The sequence below is a fragment of the Dromiciops gliroides genome, chromosome 2 (genome assembly GCF_019393635.1).
Source record: "Dromiciops gliroides isolate mDroGli1 chromosome 2, mDroGli1.pri, whole genome shotgun sequence".
NCBI lineage: Eukaryota > Metazoa > Chordata > Mammalia > Microbiotheria > Microbiotheriidae > Dromiciops > Dromiciops gliroides.
This window is the reverse complement of record NC_057862.1, coordinates 303312267-303330584: the sequence shown is the minus strand read 5'-3', so window position 1 is coordinate 303330584 and position 18318 is coordinate 303312267. Positions and strand designations below refer to the sequence as shown.

The 18318-nt window shown below is 36.0% G+C and overlaps 1 protein-coding gene across 4 annotated transcripts in view; it reads right to left on the bottom strand.

The window, feature by feature from the left end:
• The window catches only part of ATG2B (autophagy related 2B), a 128014-nt gene that overhangs the window by 56962 nt on the left and 52734 nt on the right, over positions 1-18318 (bottom strand). For all 4 annotated transcript variants that reach the window (XM_043983523.1, XM_043983524.1, XM_043983526.1 and 1 more), the window contains exons 12-18: positions 17727-17877; positions 15518-15610; positions 14577-14765; positions 8260-8533; positions 6396-6498; positions 5486-5681; positions 4860-5002 (exon numbers count right to left, since the gene is read on the bottom strand). In XM_043983523.1, the coding sequence (XP_043839458.1) occupies positions 4860-5002; positions 5486-5681; positions 6396-6498; positions 8260-8533; positions 14577-14765; positions 15518-15610; positions 17727-17877 (1149 nt within the window). The remainder of the gene's footprint in view (positions 1-4859; positions 5003-5485; positions 5682-6395; positions 6499-8259; positions 8534-14576; positions 14766-15517; positions 15611-17726; positions 17878-18318) is intronic.

Below are 18318 nucleotides of genomic sequence, written 5' to 3'. Positions count from 1 at the left end.
AGTGAAGTGAGCAGAGCCAGGAAAACACTATAAAGACAAAAAGGTAAATGGGGGGAAAAACAACAAAGAAATTAAAATGTAATGCTGCAAAACGTAACAACCACAACAACAATATTTATGTAGTGGTCACTATGTCCCAGGCACAGTACTAAGGGCTTTACAAATATTATCTCATTTGATTGTTACAGTAACAAGACAAGGACGTAGATGTTATTATCCCCATTTTACAGAAAAGTAAACTGAGGCAAGCAATGGGTGACTTATACAGGGTTACAATAGCTAGTAAGTATCTGAGGCTATATTTGAAGTCACATCTGACTTGAGGCATGGTGTTGTATCCTTTGTGCCACCTGACTGCCCCACTTCATCAGACAAGGATACCACATTTAAAGAATACCCAAAACTCTGATTCTTGGCACCCTTTGCCCTGTTTTCTGGCATCATTTTTGAAAAATCAGTGACTATAGAGGAATAAGAGTCATTAAAACTTTTGTTTCCTATACTGCTGTGGTCTAAGAATTCATCATCGGATAGAGTACTGGCCTTGGATTCAGGAGGACCTGAGTTCAAATCTGGCCTCAGACACTTAACACTTACTGGCTGTGTGACCCTGGGCAAGTCACTTAACCCCAATTGCCCCACAAAAAAAAAAAAGAAAAAAAAGAATTCATCACCTAGTGGCTAACCTGCTGTTAATGAGTCTCTATATGCTTAACATTTGTTCTTGGAGAGTATTGTAAAAAAAAAAAAATTAACTATATCTAATCTAATCTGAAAAAAATATTAATACTTATAAAAATTATAAGTATATGAAAAATTATAACTTTAGAAAAATTATAATTGGGCCATAAATCCTGCTGCAGTCGCCATTCAAATGTAAGAATATTTTAACTTATTAGGGGGGACTAATCTATCTGGGGACTTAATCTGGGGACTTTTGATTGACTGGCTATCTGACTGCTATTAATTTAATATGGGCCGTTTTAAAATTCTTCCACTCTGCTCCACTCCCAAATTGATAAGCAAACGATTAAGAAGCCTCTTAATTAAATAATCAAAGCAGAATTTATTTATAAAAATCAATGTAAATGATAAAGGTTAAGAAATGAAAATTATATAACCTGTCTGCTTTTAATAAAATAAGGGCCCCACTGCCACCTCTTGCCTTAGAGTATGCTCCAGCTTTCTCCAACTTTCACTCTTTTCCTCCTTCACTCCAGCTTCCCTGCACTTTCAGTGCTCAGCTCCTTTCTTTTAATTCCAAGCCCCTTTCACTTTGTCGACCCTCCTGAAAAGCCCTTAGCATCCTCACCTCTGTTGCCAACCCCCTGGTGTCTCTAGCATCTCTGTGTAGTCCTTCCTCGCTTTCTCCAACCTCCTTTGTGCTGACCCCTTCTGTTCTCTTAATCTTCTGGCCTCCTTACGTCCTCTGGTGTTCCCCCTTCACTGTCTCCCTAGCTCTGCTTTCTCCAACCCTCTTGTACTGTCCTCCTTTTCTCTTGTCAGCACTCTTTTTATTAACCTGTTCTCCCAGGTGAAACCCGGGCTCACCGCCCCCAGGGCTGGCTAAGCCCCATGCTTCGTGAGCCCACAGCTGGGGCTGGACAAAGCAAACCCCAGCATCCCTGAGGGTTTTCATGGGCCTTTCCACTGTGCGAACAGGGGCACACCATGCCACACCCATGGCTCAGGGTTTTCTTCTGCACAGTTTAGCCCAGCTCAGAGGCCTCCCTGCAGCTGAAACGGAGGGGGAGGGGCCCTAGCCCCTCCTACACACACACACACACACACACACACACACACACACACACACACAAAAACCCTGAGGGCCTAAGGCTTTTTAATCTCAGCCCAAAGGCAGGGTCCCCAAATCAAAATAAATTTCCACAGTATATGAAATTTGTTGCTGGGCTACACTCATGAGAGTCTGTGATCTCAATTTGGATGTTGCCTCTAGCAATGTAGAAGATCACAATACACCAATACTTGCCTAGTCTGTGTGACTTTTCTACATTTCCTCTCATAAATCCACCACAATAATCTCCTCAGACCTACTGAATGGAGACCTTCTTTGTTTTCTCCTGAAAACATATGCTCCTATGGAATACCTGGGCTGTTCATTTGTCAAACCTTACCACATGACCGGCTCATCCCCATAATACATTTTCCTGATTGTATCTTTTACTATGTTTCTTTTAATTTCCTCGCTGGTTATATGTTATCACCTGATTATACCCACTTGGCTCCTCTACATACTAATGGACATTCTTTATAGTTTGTTCATTCAACTACATGCTGTAATCTGAGCAGGAGACATTCTTCATATACTTGGTCTTTTCTTTGTAGGTGGTAAGGTCAAATTCTTTTATGTGGTTATGGATCTCTTCCAGAATGTTCTGAAAAGTTCTGCAGAGTTTGATGCAATAGAATATTTATCTACAAATAGGAATATCAAAAGGACACCCTTCTTCAAGTTGAACTCTGCCCTGGATTCCCACTGTCACAGTGACATACCCCTTTGGCACATGTATGGTGCCCTGTTTCGTGCCTTACCTGAGATTTTTGATCAGCAGGTCATTGAATAGGATTATTTCTACTACTGTTTTATCTTTTAAGGAATCATGAATGATTCTGATATATGAATAGAAGACAACTTACTAGCCAAGAACTTTACAGTGATGCTCTTTATCTACCAGATTGTCTATAATAAGGACAGTGATAGCTCATATTCTTGATATCTGTCAATCAATTTTGAACTACTAAGGGTGTGGTTCATTCCAGAATATCTCATTTAAAAGCCTTACTAATACCCTCCATCCACTGGGTATAGATGAATCTCATTAAGATTTTGTACAGATTGGAAAATAGGCTCTAAAACTGGTGGTTGTTAATGTTACCTTTGTTACTTTTTTCTCAGTATTAATATAGTCTGAGTTTGGGGGGGGGGGTTCGCTCTATGCTTTGGTATCTTTCTTTCCTGCAGCTACCTTATGAACCATTTCCTCAGTGCCCTCATAGCTATATTGCTTCCAATGTATATGTTTTCTAGGCTTCTTCTAGTACACTTGATTTTTTCATCTTCTCTTTAATGCTATTCCTATCTCTCCTCTACCACCTGACTTCTCTGGTCCCCTTCAAGACTCAGCTAAAATCCTACCCTCTGCAAGGAGATTTTACTAATCCTCCTTAATACTAGAATGTTCCATTTAGGTTAACTTCAATTTAGAGAGAGAGAGAGAGAGAGAGAGAGAGAGAGAGAGAGAGAGAGAGAGAGAGAGAGAGAGAGAGAGAGAGAGAGAGAGAGAGACACAAAGACAGTAAAAGAAAGAGAAAGAGATTGCTAGTAGTTTGCTGACTAAAATACGTTCTTGGGGTCTCCTTTTTATATTGATTTATGTTGATTAAACTTCTACGTAAATATATAATTTTGTATTCTGATTAAACTTCTGTATATACATATAATTTTTGCCGTGGTCATTTCTGATATCTACTACCCATTTTTAATTAACAATGGTTATATTTGTTTAAAAAACAAATTAACAAATAGTTCAAGTTAGAGTTTTTTCATCTGTATGCAATATCTTTTTCTCATTATTAGAGCTTTTTACTAATTTGGATCATTGCTCAGACAAATTGGTATCTAGGTATATGTGGTCTCTCTACATCTGTGGAGCTGAATCCCTTTCTTTCTGTATTGCCATATGATATATGTGTATGTAAGCTTAAAAAGAAAACTGTTTGCTATGCTATATTATAATAAAGCTCATGCTTGTATGAGTTTCCTGGGTACTACTTTCTTGGAAATACTTTAACCCAGGTCTATGCTCTATTCTGACCTGTGAAGCTAAATACAGCACACTAATACACAAATCATTATAAAAGACGTAAAGTATTTTGGATGGATCATTTATGAAGGATTTACAGGAGAATATGGACAAGGATCATATAAGAAGAAAAATCATGGATAGGTTAGATCTATACCAATGGAAGGTATATCCATGCTGATGAAATCAGAGATCAACTGAAGCAAATGAAAGAGCATGGTTTTGTTTATAAGTCACAGTTTGGAACACAACCTAAAATTATGTTATATTATAGACATCTTTTTTAATTTAGCACAAGCACCTTTCTCTATGGAAATATTCAGCTTATACTGTCTACCACCATCTGATGTTAGCCTATCTCAATTACAAAAATAATCCTTAAGAGGCAAAATTTTCATACTGAAACTGCGAGTATATATCATAAAGGTGAAAGCTTCATAATACTTATGCAAAGCTAACTAAGAAGCTAGGTAAAACCAGTTAGGATAAGACACAAAGTCTGCAAAACAAGAATCATACTGACTAAAAATGTAGGTTCAGTTTAATGCTTTAAAACTTAACTATTGGGGGGCAGCTAGGTGGCGCAGTGGATAGAACACCGGCCCTGGAGTCAGGCATACCTGAGTTCAAATCGGGCCTCAGACACTTAACACTTACTAGCTGTGTGACCCTGGGCAAGTCACTTAACCCCAACTGCCTCACTAAAAAAACAAACAAACTTAACTATTGGGGGCAGCTAAATGGCACAGTGGATAAAGCACCAGCCCTGGATTCAGGAGTACCTGAGTTCAAATCCGGCCTTGGCCACTTGACACTTACTAGCTGTGTGACCCTGGGCAAGTCACTTAACCCCCACTGCCCCACAAAAACAAAACAAAACAAAACTTAACTATTAGGGGCAGCTAGATGGCACAGTGGATAAAGCACCAGCCCTAGATTCAGGAGGACCTGAGTTCAAATCCAGCCCCTGACACTTGACACTGGGCAAGTCACTTAACCCCCATTGCCTGGCCCAGAAGAAAAAAAAAAACTTACCTATTATAGAGTTTCTCATAAAAATTTTTATTTGGCAATGTTAAGTAAATATTTGGTAACATAAGTTCCAATACATAGTGAGAGTTGCTGATTGCTTTGTCTTGAAACTCTGTCATTTCCACAGCATCACCTGGCATCACCATCTGAAAAAACAAGCCAATTTTAGGTTTGGTGAAGAAAAAAAATAATAAAACAAATCACCCTTTGCATAATAATGCTGGAAGGAAGTATGGGGAAATTGAAAGATTTCTGGATTTAGTCATAGGAGTTGGGTTAAAATTCCAACTCTGCTTCTAACTACCTATGTAACCTTGGAAAAATCACTTATCTCCAAGAAATAGGCTTCCATTTTCTCATCACTAATGAGGCTGGATCCAGTGAAGTTGCTTTCAAACCTAAATCTATAATCTTAAATCTATAATTACATTTTCACTCATTTCTGGATTTTGGATGACCAGAAAAATAATCTTCATTTAGAAAACAAATACCAAATCAAGACAAATAGCATTATTCTTAACTCCTTGCTTAAAATATGGGATAAAAATGTTTTTGTTTTAATGAGGAAATTAGAGTAATCCCTTATTTCATTTGGAAAACAAAATAGTTTCCTTTTTCCCTTATATTACCTGTTCATTTTCAAACATTACTCTACGAGAAGAAAAGGGTGATGGTTCTGGTCTTCTTAAATCACAAACATCTTTCAGAGAATGAGCTCCTCCTTCTTCTTCCTCCTGAAAATGACCATCACTCTCTTCTTCTTCCTCTGCTGCTATTCTCTCCAAAATGGAATGCATAGCTAGTGGGTTTATTTTCAGTACAATCCTAGTAGTCAAAAAATATGGAAAATTACTTATTAAAGAAAGTTTAAATGTGAAAATATTCCTCATAGATGACTAAAAAGGCTAAAACATGTTACCAATAATTACTTTCACATACAACATAGTATAATATAATATCCAGAAGATATATGATAAAAAAGAAAGTAAACTGGTTATGTATTAAGAGCACATGGGGCTGCTAGGTGGTGTAGTGGATAAAGCACCAGCCCTGGATTCAGGAGGACCTGAATTCAAATCTAGCCTCAGACACTTGACACTTACTTGCTGTGTAACCCTGGGCAAGTCACTTAACCCTCACTGCCCCACAAAAAAACAAACAAACAAACAAAAAAAGAGCAAGGGAATACATAACAGGTATGCTGTACTGGCACCTATTTAATAAGAAATAACTAAAAGGAAATATACCATATGATAGATGGACCCCTTATTTTAAAAATATATCAAGAATATGGACAAAAGAATCAAATAAAATTAAAAGGCATTGGTCAGGGGCAGCTAGGTGGTGCAGTGGATAGAGCACCAGCCCTGGAGTCAGGAGTACATGAGTTCAAATCCGGCCTCAGACACTTGACACTTAACTAGCTGTGTGACCCTGGGCAAGTCACTTAACCCTCATTGCCCTGCAAAAAAAAGAAAAAAGAAAAGGAAAAAAGAAAAAAGAAAAACCCAGAAATCCTAGATATTGAGAATTACCTACCGTGGCCAATCAAAGTCATCTGATGATGTTATATCCCCATCTATTCCACTAGACACTTGGAAAAACTTAACTAATGGTTCTCCTTTATCTTCTTGGAATGAGCCTAAAAATAATGTGTTAAAAATTTAATAAGTCAAAATATAAAGTACATCAATAACATGATATTTGCATATTTCATACATGGGTTATACATAGTTAGGAATAAACAGAAGGATGGCTAATTTATGTTCATAAAACGTGACTAATAAAAGGATTAAGTCAGTTTTTAAAATTAATATTTTTCTAAAATGTTAATAGATTGTCCCTTTAAAGTCCTTAAGAAATTTTTCATGCAAAAAAATTTTATATTAAGTTATTAACATAACAAAAAACCTTAGAAGCAAGTAAGGGAAAAGATTAAATTTTTATTAACTGAAATGGCAAATTCCATAAACTGGAACCTTCTATAACTTTCAGGCATTTTGCTAAATGCAGTGAGAAATTAATATAAACCCTAAAAGATACCAATAAGTCTCATTCTTCTCTTTCTGGAAATGATAGTTATTTTATTTTTAAAGATTCAGATCATAAGACATGAAACAAAGCAGTCATCTGTCACTACACACCATCTAGCCCTACCATTTGATACTTTTAATCTCATTTTATAGAACTTAGGGCCTATGACTATAGGCATTCTTTAAGCTAGCTTTAAAAATTTTAAAGGAAAGAATTGTAGGTGAAAAATGAAGATAAAAAGGGAAAGCTTAAACATTTTAACATTAAAATCAAAATAAGTTTTATCAAATACAAGTCTATTCTAATATCAGTAAAAAGTTTAAACTTTTTATTTTTAATTTTTTCTAAAAGAAAACAATGCTATTTAAATAAAATAGCAGGAATTAATATCCTTCATAAATTTATTTTAAAATGTTCTCAGTTGAAGCTAATATAAATGTCGATAAACCACAAATCTGAAATATAAAATATAAATGGCAAAACTGGATTCTTGTTTGTTTTTACCAGTAGTTATCAACTAAAAGTGAATATAGAAGGCTCCGTAAAACTAAAGTTTGAGGAATCAAGCCTTTTTTATTTTTTCGAGGAAGAATTATGGTTTATTTCTACAAGTTTATGAGACTACCAAGAATGTTCAAAGTCCCAGAATTCTTACAAAAAAGAACCATATTAAGTCTCTAAAGTAGGAAAAACAAGGCCTTTAAAAGATTTCAGTGGGAAATTCTAGCAAACTGTGGGTGAAGGCTGGGAGGCAATAGCAGGATGATGAGTATATTCAAAGAAAATAGTCTTAAAATTCTACTAGGTAAACTCTTAAAATCTGCTATGCAGATTCCTAGCATGAATAGTTTAAAACATTTTTTTTTAATGAAAATAAAAACTTTTTTTAAAAACTCCAATAGGGGGGCAGCTAGGTGGCACAGTGGATAGAGCACCGGCCCTGGAATCAGGAGTACCTGAATTCAAATCCGGCCTCAGACACATAACACTTACTAGCTGTGTGACCCTGGGCAAGTCACTTAACCCCAATTGCCTCACTTAAAAAAAACAAAAAACCTCCAATAGGGCTAACAATAAAAAAACATGTTGAATTGAATTAAATTATCAGTAAGCCAGATTTGCCTACAATTTGTTGTCTGAATAATACTTCCTGTCATTGAAGAAAATTAATGTGTCAAAGAATTCAGTAAATGCCTGCTATAATGTTGCTGCCTATAAGGAAATATTTTTGTTATAATGAATACCTCTTATCTTTATTGCATACTTTAATAAAAACTTAGAGACCACATTTCAGGAGGGCATTTTTTTAGATAATTAACTTTTCTTTTTTCACCACAATTTTAGATTGCCTGGCACATTAAAATCTTACCAAAAAGCTCTCTAAAGGTAAGTTCCAATTTAATTTGCTCTGGAGATGATCCTCCTATAAACTCAGTCTTAAATTCCATATTGGTGAATTCTAAATGAAGGATCTCCTTCTGAAGCGACTTCTTAAACCAAGGTCCTCTTTCCTGATCTGATCGAAGGTCAGGTATTGGGAAGCGAACAGCAAGGTTTAATGCTGGTGTAGTGACTTGTATAGATATTTGACAATTTGGAGGAGTATGTGAATCATCCAGGAAAACTTCTGTGAATGCTTTGTGCTAAAATGCAAAAATATTTTTTAAAAGTTAAATATATTCAATTAATAGACATAAATGAAGTCAATATGAAAATATACCTAAAATAACAGCAATTACATGTTACTTTTGAAAAAGATATACTTTGCATATCACATTAATTATTACTATATTTTGAGAGATTTGATAATGGCTTGATAAACAAATCATGGCAAAAGTCATAATTGTAAAGGATAATTCCTAATGTAGAAAATTAAAACAAAAATTAACAAATCTAAATTCCAAAGAAAGATTCATGATTTCATAAAGTAAGCACTACATGCAATATCTAAGCTGAAAATTAAAACAAAGCTTATAAGCATGAAAATGAACCTGAATTGTTATGGAACACAAATATAACCAGTTAAAAATCATAGTCAGGTCCTAATACTCAATTTCATATTTTTTACTAAAAAGTAGTGACTACATTGCAATGATAACCAAAAAATTCCACTCAATGTAATGGCAAGAATATATAAAATACAGCAAGAAGCCTTTGATCATACCTACAATCTATTAGAAAATCTGATCTGAGAAAAATGCTTTCATATTATTTTAATAGATAATCCAATGATTGTTTTACTGCAGTATAAACTTTTTAAATGCAAAAAAGTTATTCAGATTCCAAATATTTTTAAAATGTGCCAACAAGTATATTTTTTACCAAATAACTTGACAACAATGTTTTTTTCCACAACTAAATAGTACTTTTGGGGGTGTTTTCTGGTGTTAAAAGTTATAGGATCCCAACTTCTTATTCAAGAAAAATCAAAGGAAGCTGGGCAGAATAAAGAGCAAATTATTTTTAACTGTGACGTTAAGCATTCTCACTGTCACCCATTGGTTTTTTTACCCTGTTACTGGAAAAACCTAATTTGAGCCAAACATATCTCCCTTGGGCATGGAAAAACTAGAATGTCATAATGCAGTCTTCAATTTTCAGTTCCTCTTTCAATACAGAGGATAATGTATTCTCTCAAAGAGATAAAGAGCTGTACAAATAGCCCAACATTTTATGAACTGGGCATTTTTGTCACTTTCTTCCTGGCTGTGGCAGTGCTGCTGCATGTGACCCTAACATAATGGTAACAGCAGAGTAACTAGGAAGACAGAACAATTTTTTGTTCAGTAAGGCCATGTAATCCACAGGAATTTATGAATTAGAGTGAAAGAATATAAGCTACTTTTAGGAAAAAAAATTATTGAAATGGATTCCTAAAAAGACTTACTTAGTGATTACCATGTATGATTTCATAGGGACCCATCATCCCCTTACTCAAATTCCAGTGGTTCCCTACAGACTGGGCTTTTAAAGCCCATCACAACTCAGTGCTAACCCACTTTTCCTGTCTCATTATATATTAATCTCTTTATCATATTCTACAGTGCAGCCAAATAGGCTTTCTTGCTGTTCCTCACACGTAGTATTCCATTGCCCATCTCTGTCTTTGCAATAACCATCTGTCATGCCTCAAATGCATTCCCTCCTGACCTTCAATATATATAATTTTTTTCCTTCTTCAAAACTTAGCTCAAGAGCTCCTGTGCCATCTTTCTGAATAACCACAATGGCTAGTGCCCTCCTGTAGCTAAAGTACCTTTTATTTACATTACATAAACTTACATAAGTAGATTTTATGTCTCCCAATACAATGTAAGTTCCCTGAGAGTGGGCAATATTTTTGTCTTTGTATCCCCACTGCCTAGTATAGTGGCTAACATATAGTAGGTATTTAATAAATGCTTAATGATTACTGATGCACTTAAAATTTCAGAAACCCAATAAACAACTTCAATAAAGAAGATCTTTGTAGACCACCCCATCTAATCCTGGCAAGACTCCAGACAGACACACAAACATACACCATTCCTTCCACCAGAAGCTACCAACCTAAGTAATGAGAGAACTCCTGGATGTTTGAGGAAGAACAAGTCATTGATTTCCTCACCACTTGCCTCATTCTTTCAATTTTCAGTGAATAAAATTAACACTATAATATCTTGAGCTATGGGGTGTTTTGACATAAAACCTCAAATGAGAAAAAGCTTTCATTATTCCCCTTGGACTTCACATAACACTTTGGCTTTTTACCCCCTAGAGCATTTATAAAAGATTATATATTTGTGTGTGTATGTGCATGCACACTGCATATGTGTGTTGTTAAAGGGTCGCCTGAACTTGTCTTTTTGAGTTGCCATAATTTCCAGAAACACAGAACCCAGAGCGTGCAGGAGGCTATGAATGTGTCAAAGATGAAGCACCCCCCAATCCCAGCTGCCATAAGTACTATGTTGAGAGCACTTCTAGTTGCTTGGAAGACATAGCTGGATTCCCTGTGTATTTCTGGGAATCAAGACAGGCGCTAACTAGTCTGTGCCTACATCTGGGATCCTTTGCAAATAAGCAGAACCTCCTATCTTCATAGTCTAGCAGTTCCCAAGGGAAAAGAATGCAGCTTTTGTCATCACCTTGCTCCTCCCTTTTGGGAAGGTTTACTGTACTGTGAGAAAATAATTATTAATAATGGATTTGGGGGGTCCCAGTGACCTCACCCCCACTCAGAAACTCTGGCTGGTTTCTCAGAGCCAGCCCCAGAAGTGCATTAAAGATCAGATTAGAGATAATAGAAACCACACCTTTTCAAGAGTGCTTTTCCCCTCAGAGGGTCTGTCTTTCACTGAACCTAAGCTCAGCATGACACAACTCATTTTGGTATGGACTACTCTCAGGTCATGTCAAGCCAATTAGCTTCGAGTAGTGTGTAAGAGCCACCCCTATCATAGGAGGAACTGGGGTAGACTGTAGGAGCTTTGTAATTTCTCTTGCTCTTGTGCCAGGAACCCTGAGTAAATCAGCTATGCATGTGATTGGTATGTTTCTCTCTCTCTCTCTCTCTCTCTCTCTCTCTCTCTCTCTCTCTCTCCTGCTCTTCTCCCACCACCCCCCCCCCAGTAATGTAGGGATTCTGAACTCTACTTTGGAGCCATGTGCTGTCTCTCTCTCTCTCTCTATGGTGCTGGGGGTTTTAAGCTTGTGTTAAATACGGTCAACTCTTTACCAGCATTTAATATGATTTAATAAATGCTTAATGCCATAAAATTGGTGCAATAGCCATTTATTTATAAGTAGCAATATATCAGAAACCCCAGCTAAGTTCCCCAATAACTTAGAGAGGGGCAGGCTTCCCCCCAATATTTCAAATGACAGTACCTTTCCCCTCCCATGCCATGCCATGCCATGCCCCCTTTCTGTTTCCTCCTCCTTTTGTCATATATTCTGTAAGGACTGTGAATGCTTTGGGTTACATATGTGTGAGATTTAAAATTGGACATTAGATCATAAATCTCCCCTCTTTAACCTTTCCCTTAATTTATCTCCCAGACTAGTAAATGGAAGAAGCTTCTGGTTTTCTAGTTAGAGCTTTTATTGTGTGGTAGTTACCAGGTGATGTTGATTAGAGGGATAGGAAAGTAGAAATACAAAACAAATAGTCTTAAGTCTAAGCTTAGTCTATATTCTGTATAAAACTCACCAAAAGCCCAAGGCCACCTTTGGGGAGAGAGAGAGAGAGACCGAGTCAAGCGCGTACTGCTGCTAACCGTGAGCTGGGCTGAGTCAAACTCCCGTCAGCATGTGTCTGTGCAGCGCAGTCAGGAGACCAGTGGAGCAGGAAAAAGATCCCACTTCCGTTCTCTCCTTGCCTTTTAAGCTCGCACCCCGGAAGTCGAGTGCTCAGCAGGCAGTCTGGCATGCGTAACTCATGCCATTGGTCTCCTCCCCAAAAGGGTGGTCCTTAAAAAAACTGGCATCTCTCCATTATCGCTAACCGACTGTTAAAACTTTTTACCACATTCCCCCCTTTTGTTCCTCAAGATATGCATGTTCTTTTCTCTTGTAATAACCTGGTTTTCACATATGTCTCAATGACATTGTGACTGCCTGTTGACAGTATATGTGTATCTCATCTTATCCCCTATCACATTCCTATGAGGGAATAAACCAGTGTTTAACAAAACTTTCTGCCTCCCAGGCAACTAGAAGTGCTCTCAACATAGTACTTAATAAACTTTTCTTGGGAACTTCCAACTAAGATGGCAATGTGAAGCGGTCATATAGAAGCCCAAGTCCCCCAACAGAAATCGCTTTGTAGCAAATTTCTTTGATATACTATCAGATAACAAGATATGCTATATAAAGGAACTGATATAAATACATAAGGACAGCAGCTATTGTCCAACAGATAAGTAGTGATATGAAAAGATAGCTTTCAAGAGAAGGAATACAAGTTATTAACAACCACATGGGAAAAGTTCTCCAAATCACTGATCATAAGATAAACAAATTGAAAATTACTCAAGAAACTCTACGTTGCACTTCCTTGACTGACAAAAAAAGGAAAAAGAAAATTGGAAAAGTCTGTAGAAGAACATAATGCCTGTTGGTAAAGCCATGCAGTAGTCCACCTATTTTGGATAACAACTTGAAACTATACGCCAAAAGTTGTTAATCTGTACCATTTGACTCAGTGGTACCAATACTTGCCAAAATATTCCAAAGAGATCAAGGTCAGAGAGAAAGAATCCAAATACATAAAAATACAGAGCAGTACTTTTTGTTATAACAAAGAATTAAAAACTTGCATATTTCAATTTGGAAATAGCTGAACAAATGATGGTATATGAATGTAATGAAATATTACTGTACTATATAATAAATGACAAAGGGACAGATTCAGAGAAACTTGGAAAACTGGTATAAACTGCTGCAGAGTGAAGTGAAAAGACCAGTAAAAAATTTTATACACTAACTATAACAATGTAAAAGAAAACAACTTTCCAAAAATGAAGAACTCTGAGGAAGCACACCTATCTCTTGGGTGAGAGGTAATGAAATGTAGGTTCAGAACAAGACATATACTTTTGTTTCACTATACTTATTGGTTATAATATAGGGCTTTTATTTTATTGGGGGCTGGGGGAGGGACAGGCAATTTGGGAGGATAGTACTAGTAAAGGGGAAAAAAGAAAAGACAAAAAGTATGCCAATGCAACATTAAAAAAGAATAGAAGAGTAGAAAGAAGTTCAAAGAAAGTAGATGCAAGAATGGTAATGTTGGTACTAGCAAGTTGAATCATGCACATACGTACACATGCACACACACATATTTTAAAGTTGTTTAAAGAGCGATGGTTTCATGTACAATCCCCTTTTTCTAGCCTCTATACAAGGAAATGATGTTTACTGATGATTTTCTAATTTACAGGTTTTTTTTTTAATTTTAAAACAATTAAAAAATACTTGTTGAAATATGCATAGCTCAAGTTTAACAAATTCAGGCCTATGTTAGTTTCGTATAATGGATTTAATTATCCATTTATTTTGTATATACATAATGAATAATGCAATGCTAAATATCGCAAAACTGCTAGAACAAAATTTAAAATCCAACATCTTCAAAACAGTATTTTAAAGTGAAATAAATCCATATAACTAATCTATTTACTGTATTTCTTTTAGTCTGGAAATGCGCATGGATACTATTAAACATATTTAAACACTGAAGTTTCTGGTGTAATTTTTAAAAAGAACAAAAAATACCAATCAATAAAATTACCCAGAAAAGCTAACTTAACAGTGTCTGTACTTGGTCCAACAGTTGCCTGATTGATCAAATTATTCGAGCTTCCCTTTGTTTTCCAGGGAATGAAGCTACTAAATATCTCTTCATCTGTATTTGATTTGTTTTAGTTTGCTGGTAAAAGATGAATGAAATTACAGTTCAAGATAAAAAAGGAAAAACAACAACAACCCACAGTATTCATGATGTTTCCTATTCTGCAAGGACAAAGAATGATCTGACATTCATCTAGCTTCTAACAATAGCTGTTGTTGAGTATAATAGTATTTGCAAGAGCTAAGAAATTCCTGTATCCTCATAAAAGATAATTGCAGCTAGTTATAAGTTATAAATATACTTGTATAAGTACATATAAGATATATTTGGAATGTAATATTTTAGACACTTACCAGACTTATATGTTTGTTGTAAGACGTATACATGTGAGAAGCCATCATCTCTACTGTGGTAAGTTTCTGTGGTTGAAGCAAGGAATTTAACCTATCCACAATACTAATATCCAGTTCACAAAACACTGGATTTAATTTGATATGTAATTCTGCTTTCTGAGGAACTGAACTAAGTCGTGCCTGACTGCCCTAAAAAAAAAAGAAAGAAAATACTAATTTCACTAGCAAAATAACAGCAACAAGAACAACAATAATAATACCTAGGCATGTACAGAGCTTTTTACAGTTTACAGAGTATTTTATAAATATTATCATTTTATTACTTCATCCCAATAAAGTGTAAGAAAATAATGGGCTTTTTGCCAATGCCCAAAAGCCCCAGATTGATTTGGACTAATTAGATTGACTGAGAGTGATTGACTTTGCTGATTAACCCACTTAAAATTAATTCAATTGAAGCCACACCTGCCTGACTCTAAAGAGGGTATTGTTCTCAGTGCGGGATCACCCTCAAGTCCAGTGAACCAATGGGTTTGGGTGGCACTAGCCAATTAGCTTGAAGCAGTGTGTAAGGACTGCCTCTTCTGGGGATGCAGGAAGGAGCTTGGACACACACAGTTTGGTACTCAAACAGGCTTGTGGTAGGTAAAGTTGAGGACGCCAGGTTAGATAGGTCTTTTCTTGGCTTTCTGACCCAGGTGTTCTCTTTTTTCACTAATAAATGCTTAATGCCAAAACTTGGTGCTAAAGCTTCTAATTTATAAGTAAACCCTAGCTAGTTTTCCCTACACTTGGGACAGGAATAAGGCGACTACACATTTAGTTTTACTTGTCACAAAAGTAAATCATAAGTAAAAGATATAGATAAGTAGTCTGATAATTCTCCTCTATTTCAAATGAGAAAAAGTAAAATTTGGTATTAAATCAAAAGTAAAACTTACTTGGGGTCCTCTGATATCAGAATGTTTATAATGAAGCTGAAGACATGTGGGGGGATGTAAATCATTTCCTTTTTTGGAATTGAACCTTAAAAGCTAAAAACAAAAAGCAATAACATTTAAAACATTTAATCAAGAATAACATTTATCCTGAAATCTTTTACTCATTTTTCTAAAGTATCACAGAGTAAACTATTTCTCAGATTCTGTTATTTTGTGTTATAAGCAAATAAGCCGAGAAGCAATCTTTTCAAAAAATACAAAAGGAAAGTTAACAGTGGCCAAATGAAAAAATATGAACACCTTGTCTAAGTCACTAACATACTATTGAATCTATGTATTAAATTGTGAAAGACTGCATTTCTTTTCTAAACCATTTGTCCTACCACATCATGGTAGAAAGAGCAGAAGGCTAGCAATAAGGCCTGAATTCATGTGAGAAAATAATTATTGATAATGCATTTCTTGAGGGGACACAGGGACCCAATATCCATCAGCTTTCTCTTTATCCCCATTTGTAGAAACAGAGGAGGCCACAGTAGATCAATAGAAATGGAGATTTACTAGATGAGATTAGCCTGGCCTTCATCTATCTTGCCCTTCAGAGATGGTCTTTTTGCACATTTCCTCATTAGGTCATAGGTAAAGCTCATTTTAATATGGACCACACTCAGGTCATGTCAACCAATGAAACTGAATGATGCTAGCCACCACTATCAGAAGAGGTAAAGAGACTAGGATCATGAGATGAATGCCATTCTAGGACACACACCTGGTGAGGAAGGCTGTCCAGTAGCTCTCTCTCTCTGCTAGGAGATACGTGCTCTTAGAGACCATATGGTGCTGGGAGGGGGGGGGGGGAAGGGGGAGGATTGGCTTGTGGTAAATGCAGTAAATGCTCTCTGTCTCTCTCTTGCGATGGAGACACTCTTGAACAAGCCACACACCCTCTCCTCTCCTTCTTGGGAAAATGTGCTGGGTATGTAACTAGGGGGGAAGTCAGTCAAACATGTAGTCAATACTTTAATAATGTGTGATCTTAATAATAAATATTTACTGCCAAAATGGGTGCAATAGTTTTTAATTCATAAGTAGTGATATTCTTAGAAAACCCCAGCCTAGTTCCCCAATAATTTAGACAGAAACAGGCTAGTCCCACAATATTTTAAATGACACAACTTGATTCCCAGTTCTGCCATTTATGCACTGTGTAACCACAATAAAGTCACCTAATCTCTCTGAGCATCATCTGTAAAAGGGTGATAATTCTGCTACCTACTTCACAGAGTATTTATGAATAAAGTACTTTGTAAACTGTAAAGTGACAGATGAATAAATTATTATGATTCCATACTTTGGTATTTCAAGCATCTGTGGTTTCATACCTATAGGTTATTCTTCCACTTTTGGTGATGCATAAACTCTCCACACCTTAGTAGATGATTTAAGAAGTTACTATAGCAAAAATTAATACCTGAAAGCCAATCCTCTAGTGATGTGCATCTCTGAACTGGTTCTTAGATATCAGGCACAAAGTATATGCCTGGCCCATATTTAAAGATTAGTGTAACCTGCCATAGCTTGTGCTCCACCGCCTTTCAAGAATTCAGGATCTCTGGTGCAATGATGAGGAATTAGAAGCTTTAATCAATGTATTTTTTAAAAATCATTGTTTGGTTAATAAGGATCTTAAGTAAAGACACTCTGGGTCTTGGCTTCCTATGGAGAGTAGACTGGTTGATTTCTAAGGTCCCGTGTACTTCTAAATACTATGATATATGTCTAGAACTGCATTCTAAAAACTGAGCTAAAGGTAAAGCTACTTTGAAGATAAGTGAAGTGAAAAGTTATTTTTTCCCATCTGGCACCCAGTGAAAAGGAAATTTAATGACAAACTTTCACAGATTCCTACGATGTCCTTTAAGAATTTACATTAAAATATATAACAGACATGCATGTAACATACTACTTCTTTTATGCATGCCACATTCTTTACACTTCTGAAAAAAATTTTTTTTTATTTCTATAAAATTTTCGAGTGCTTAATTTGTTTGGAAAAAAATATTAAAATAAAAATATTGGGACTGCTTCAGGAGGAGTTCAATTCTGGCTTCAAAAACTTGCTACTTATTAGCTGTGTAACCCTGGCAAGTCACTTAACCTTCATTGCTCCGCAAAAATAAAAAAAATTAAAAAAACAAAAGTATCATACCTCCGTGTAGTGTGTTGAAACAGTATGAGAATCAGTAGGAAACAGGCATTCCAAAAGCTCCATTTGCCCAACTGACATATCGGTACTAAAATACTGAGAAGCTGATCTTTGCCTTTGTTCATATGATACTTTGATGCCAGTACCAATAAATCTGTTGTGAAAAATAAAGTACTTGAATATATCCACGTACTTGAGAATAAAAACTATGAAGCTAATAATGCAGACTTGCCCTTAAGAAATGATACCAAGTGCCCTCACTATCACTATTTTTGATTCTTCACACCCCTGAGCCTCAATAGTCTTTGTCTTACTCCTCTTTTACAACAGCTGCCTAATTGCAAGTTCCCTGAGAGCAAGAACTACATGAGTGTCTTATTTACCTCATAGTAACTATGATAAATGCCATTAAATATCAACTTATTTGACAAGTCTGACAGTTTTCAACAGTTATCATTGCTAACATTTCTGAAGATATTAAATGTAAACATAAAATGCTATTTTTTCACAGGATGAAAAATTGCCTCTCTATCCTTGCTAGTGAATAATTAACACAGATCTACATCCTGCTACTCCTCTATCCCATTTATACTGT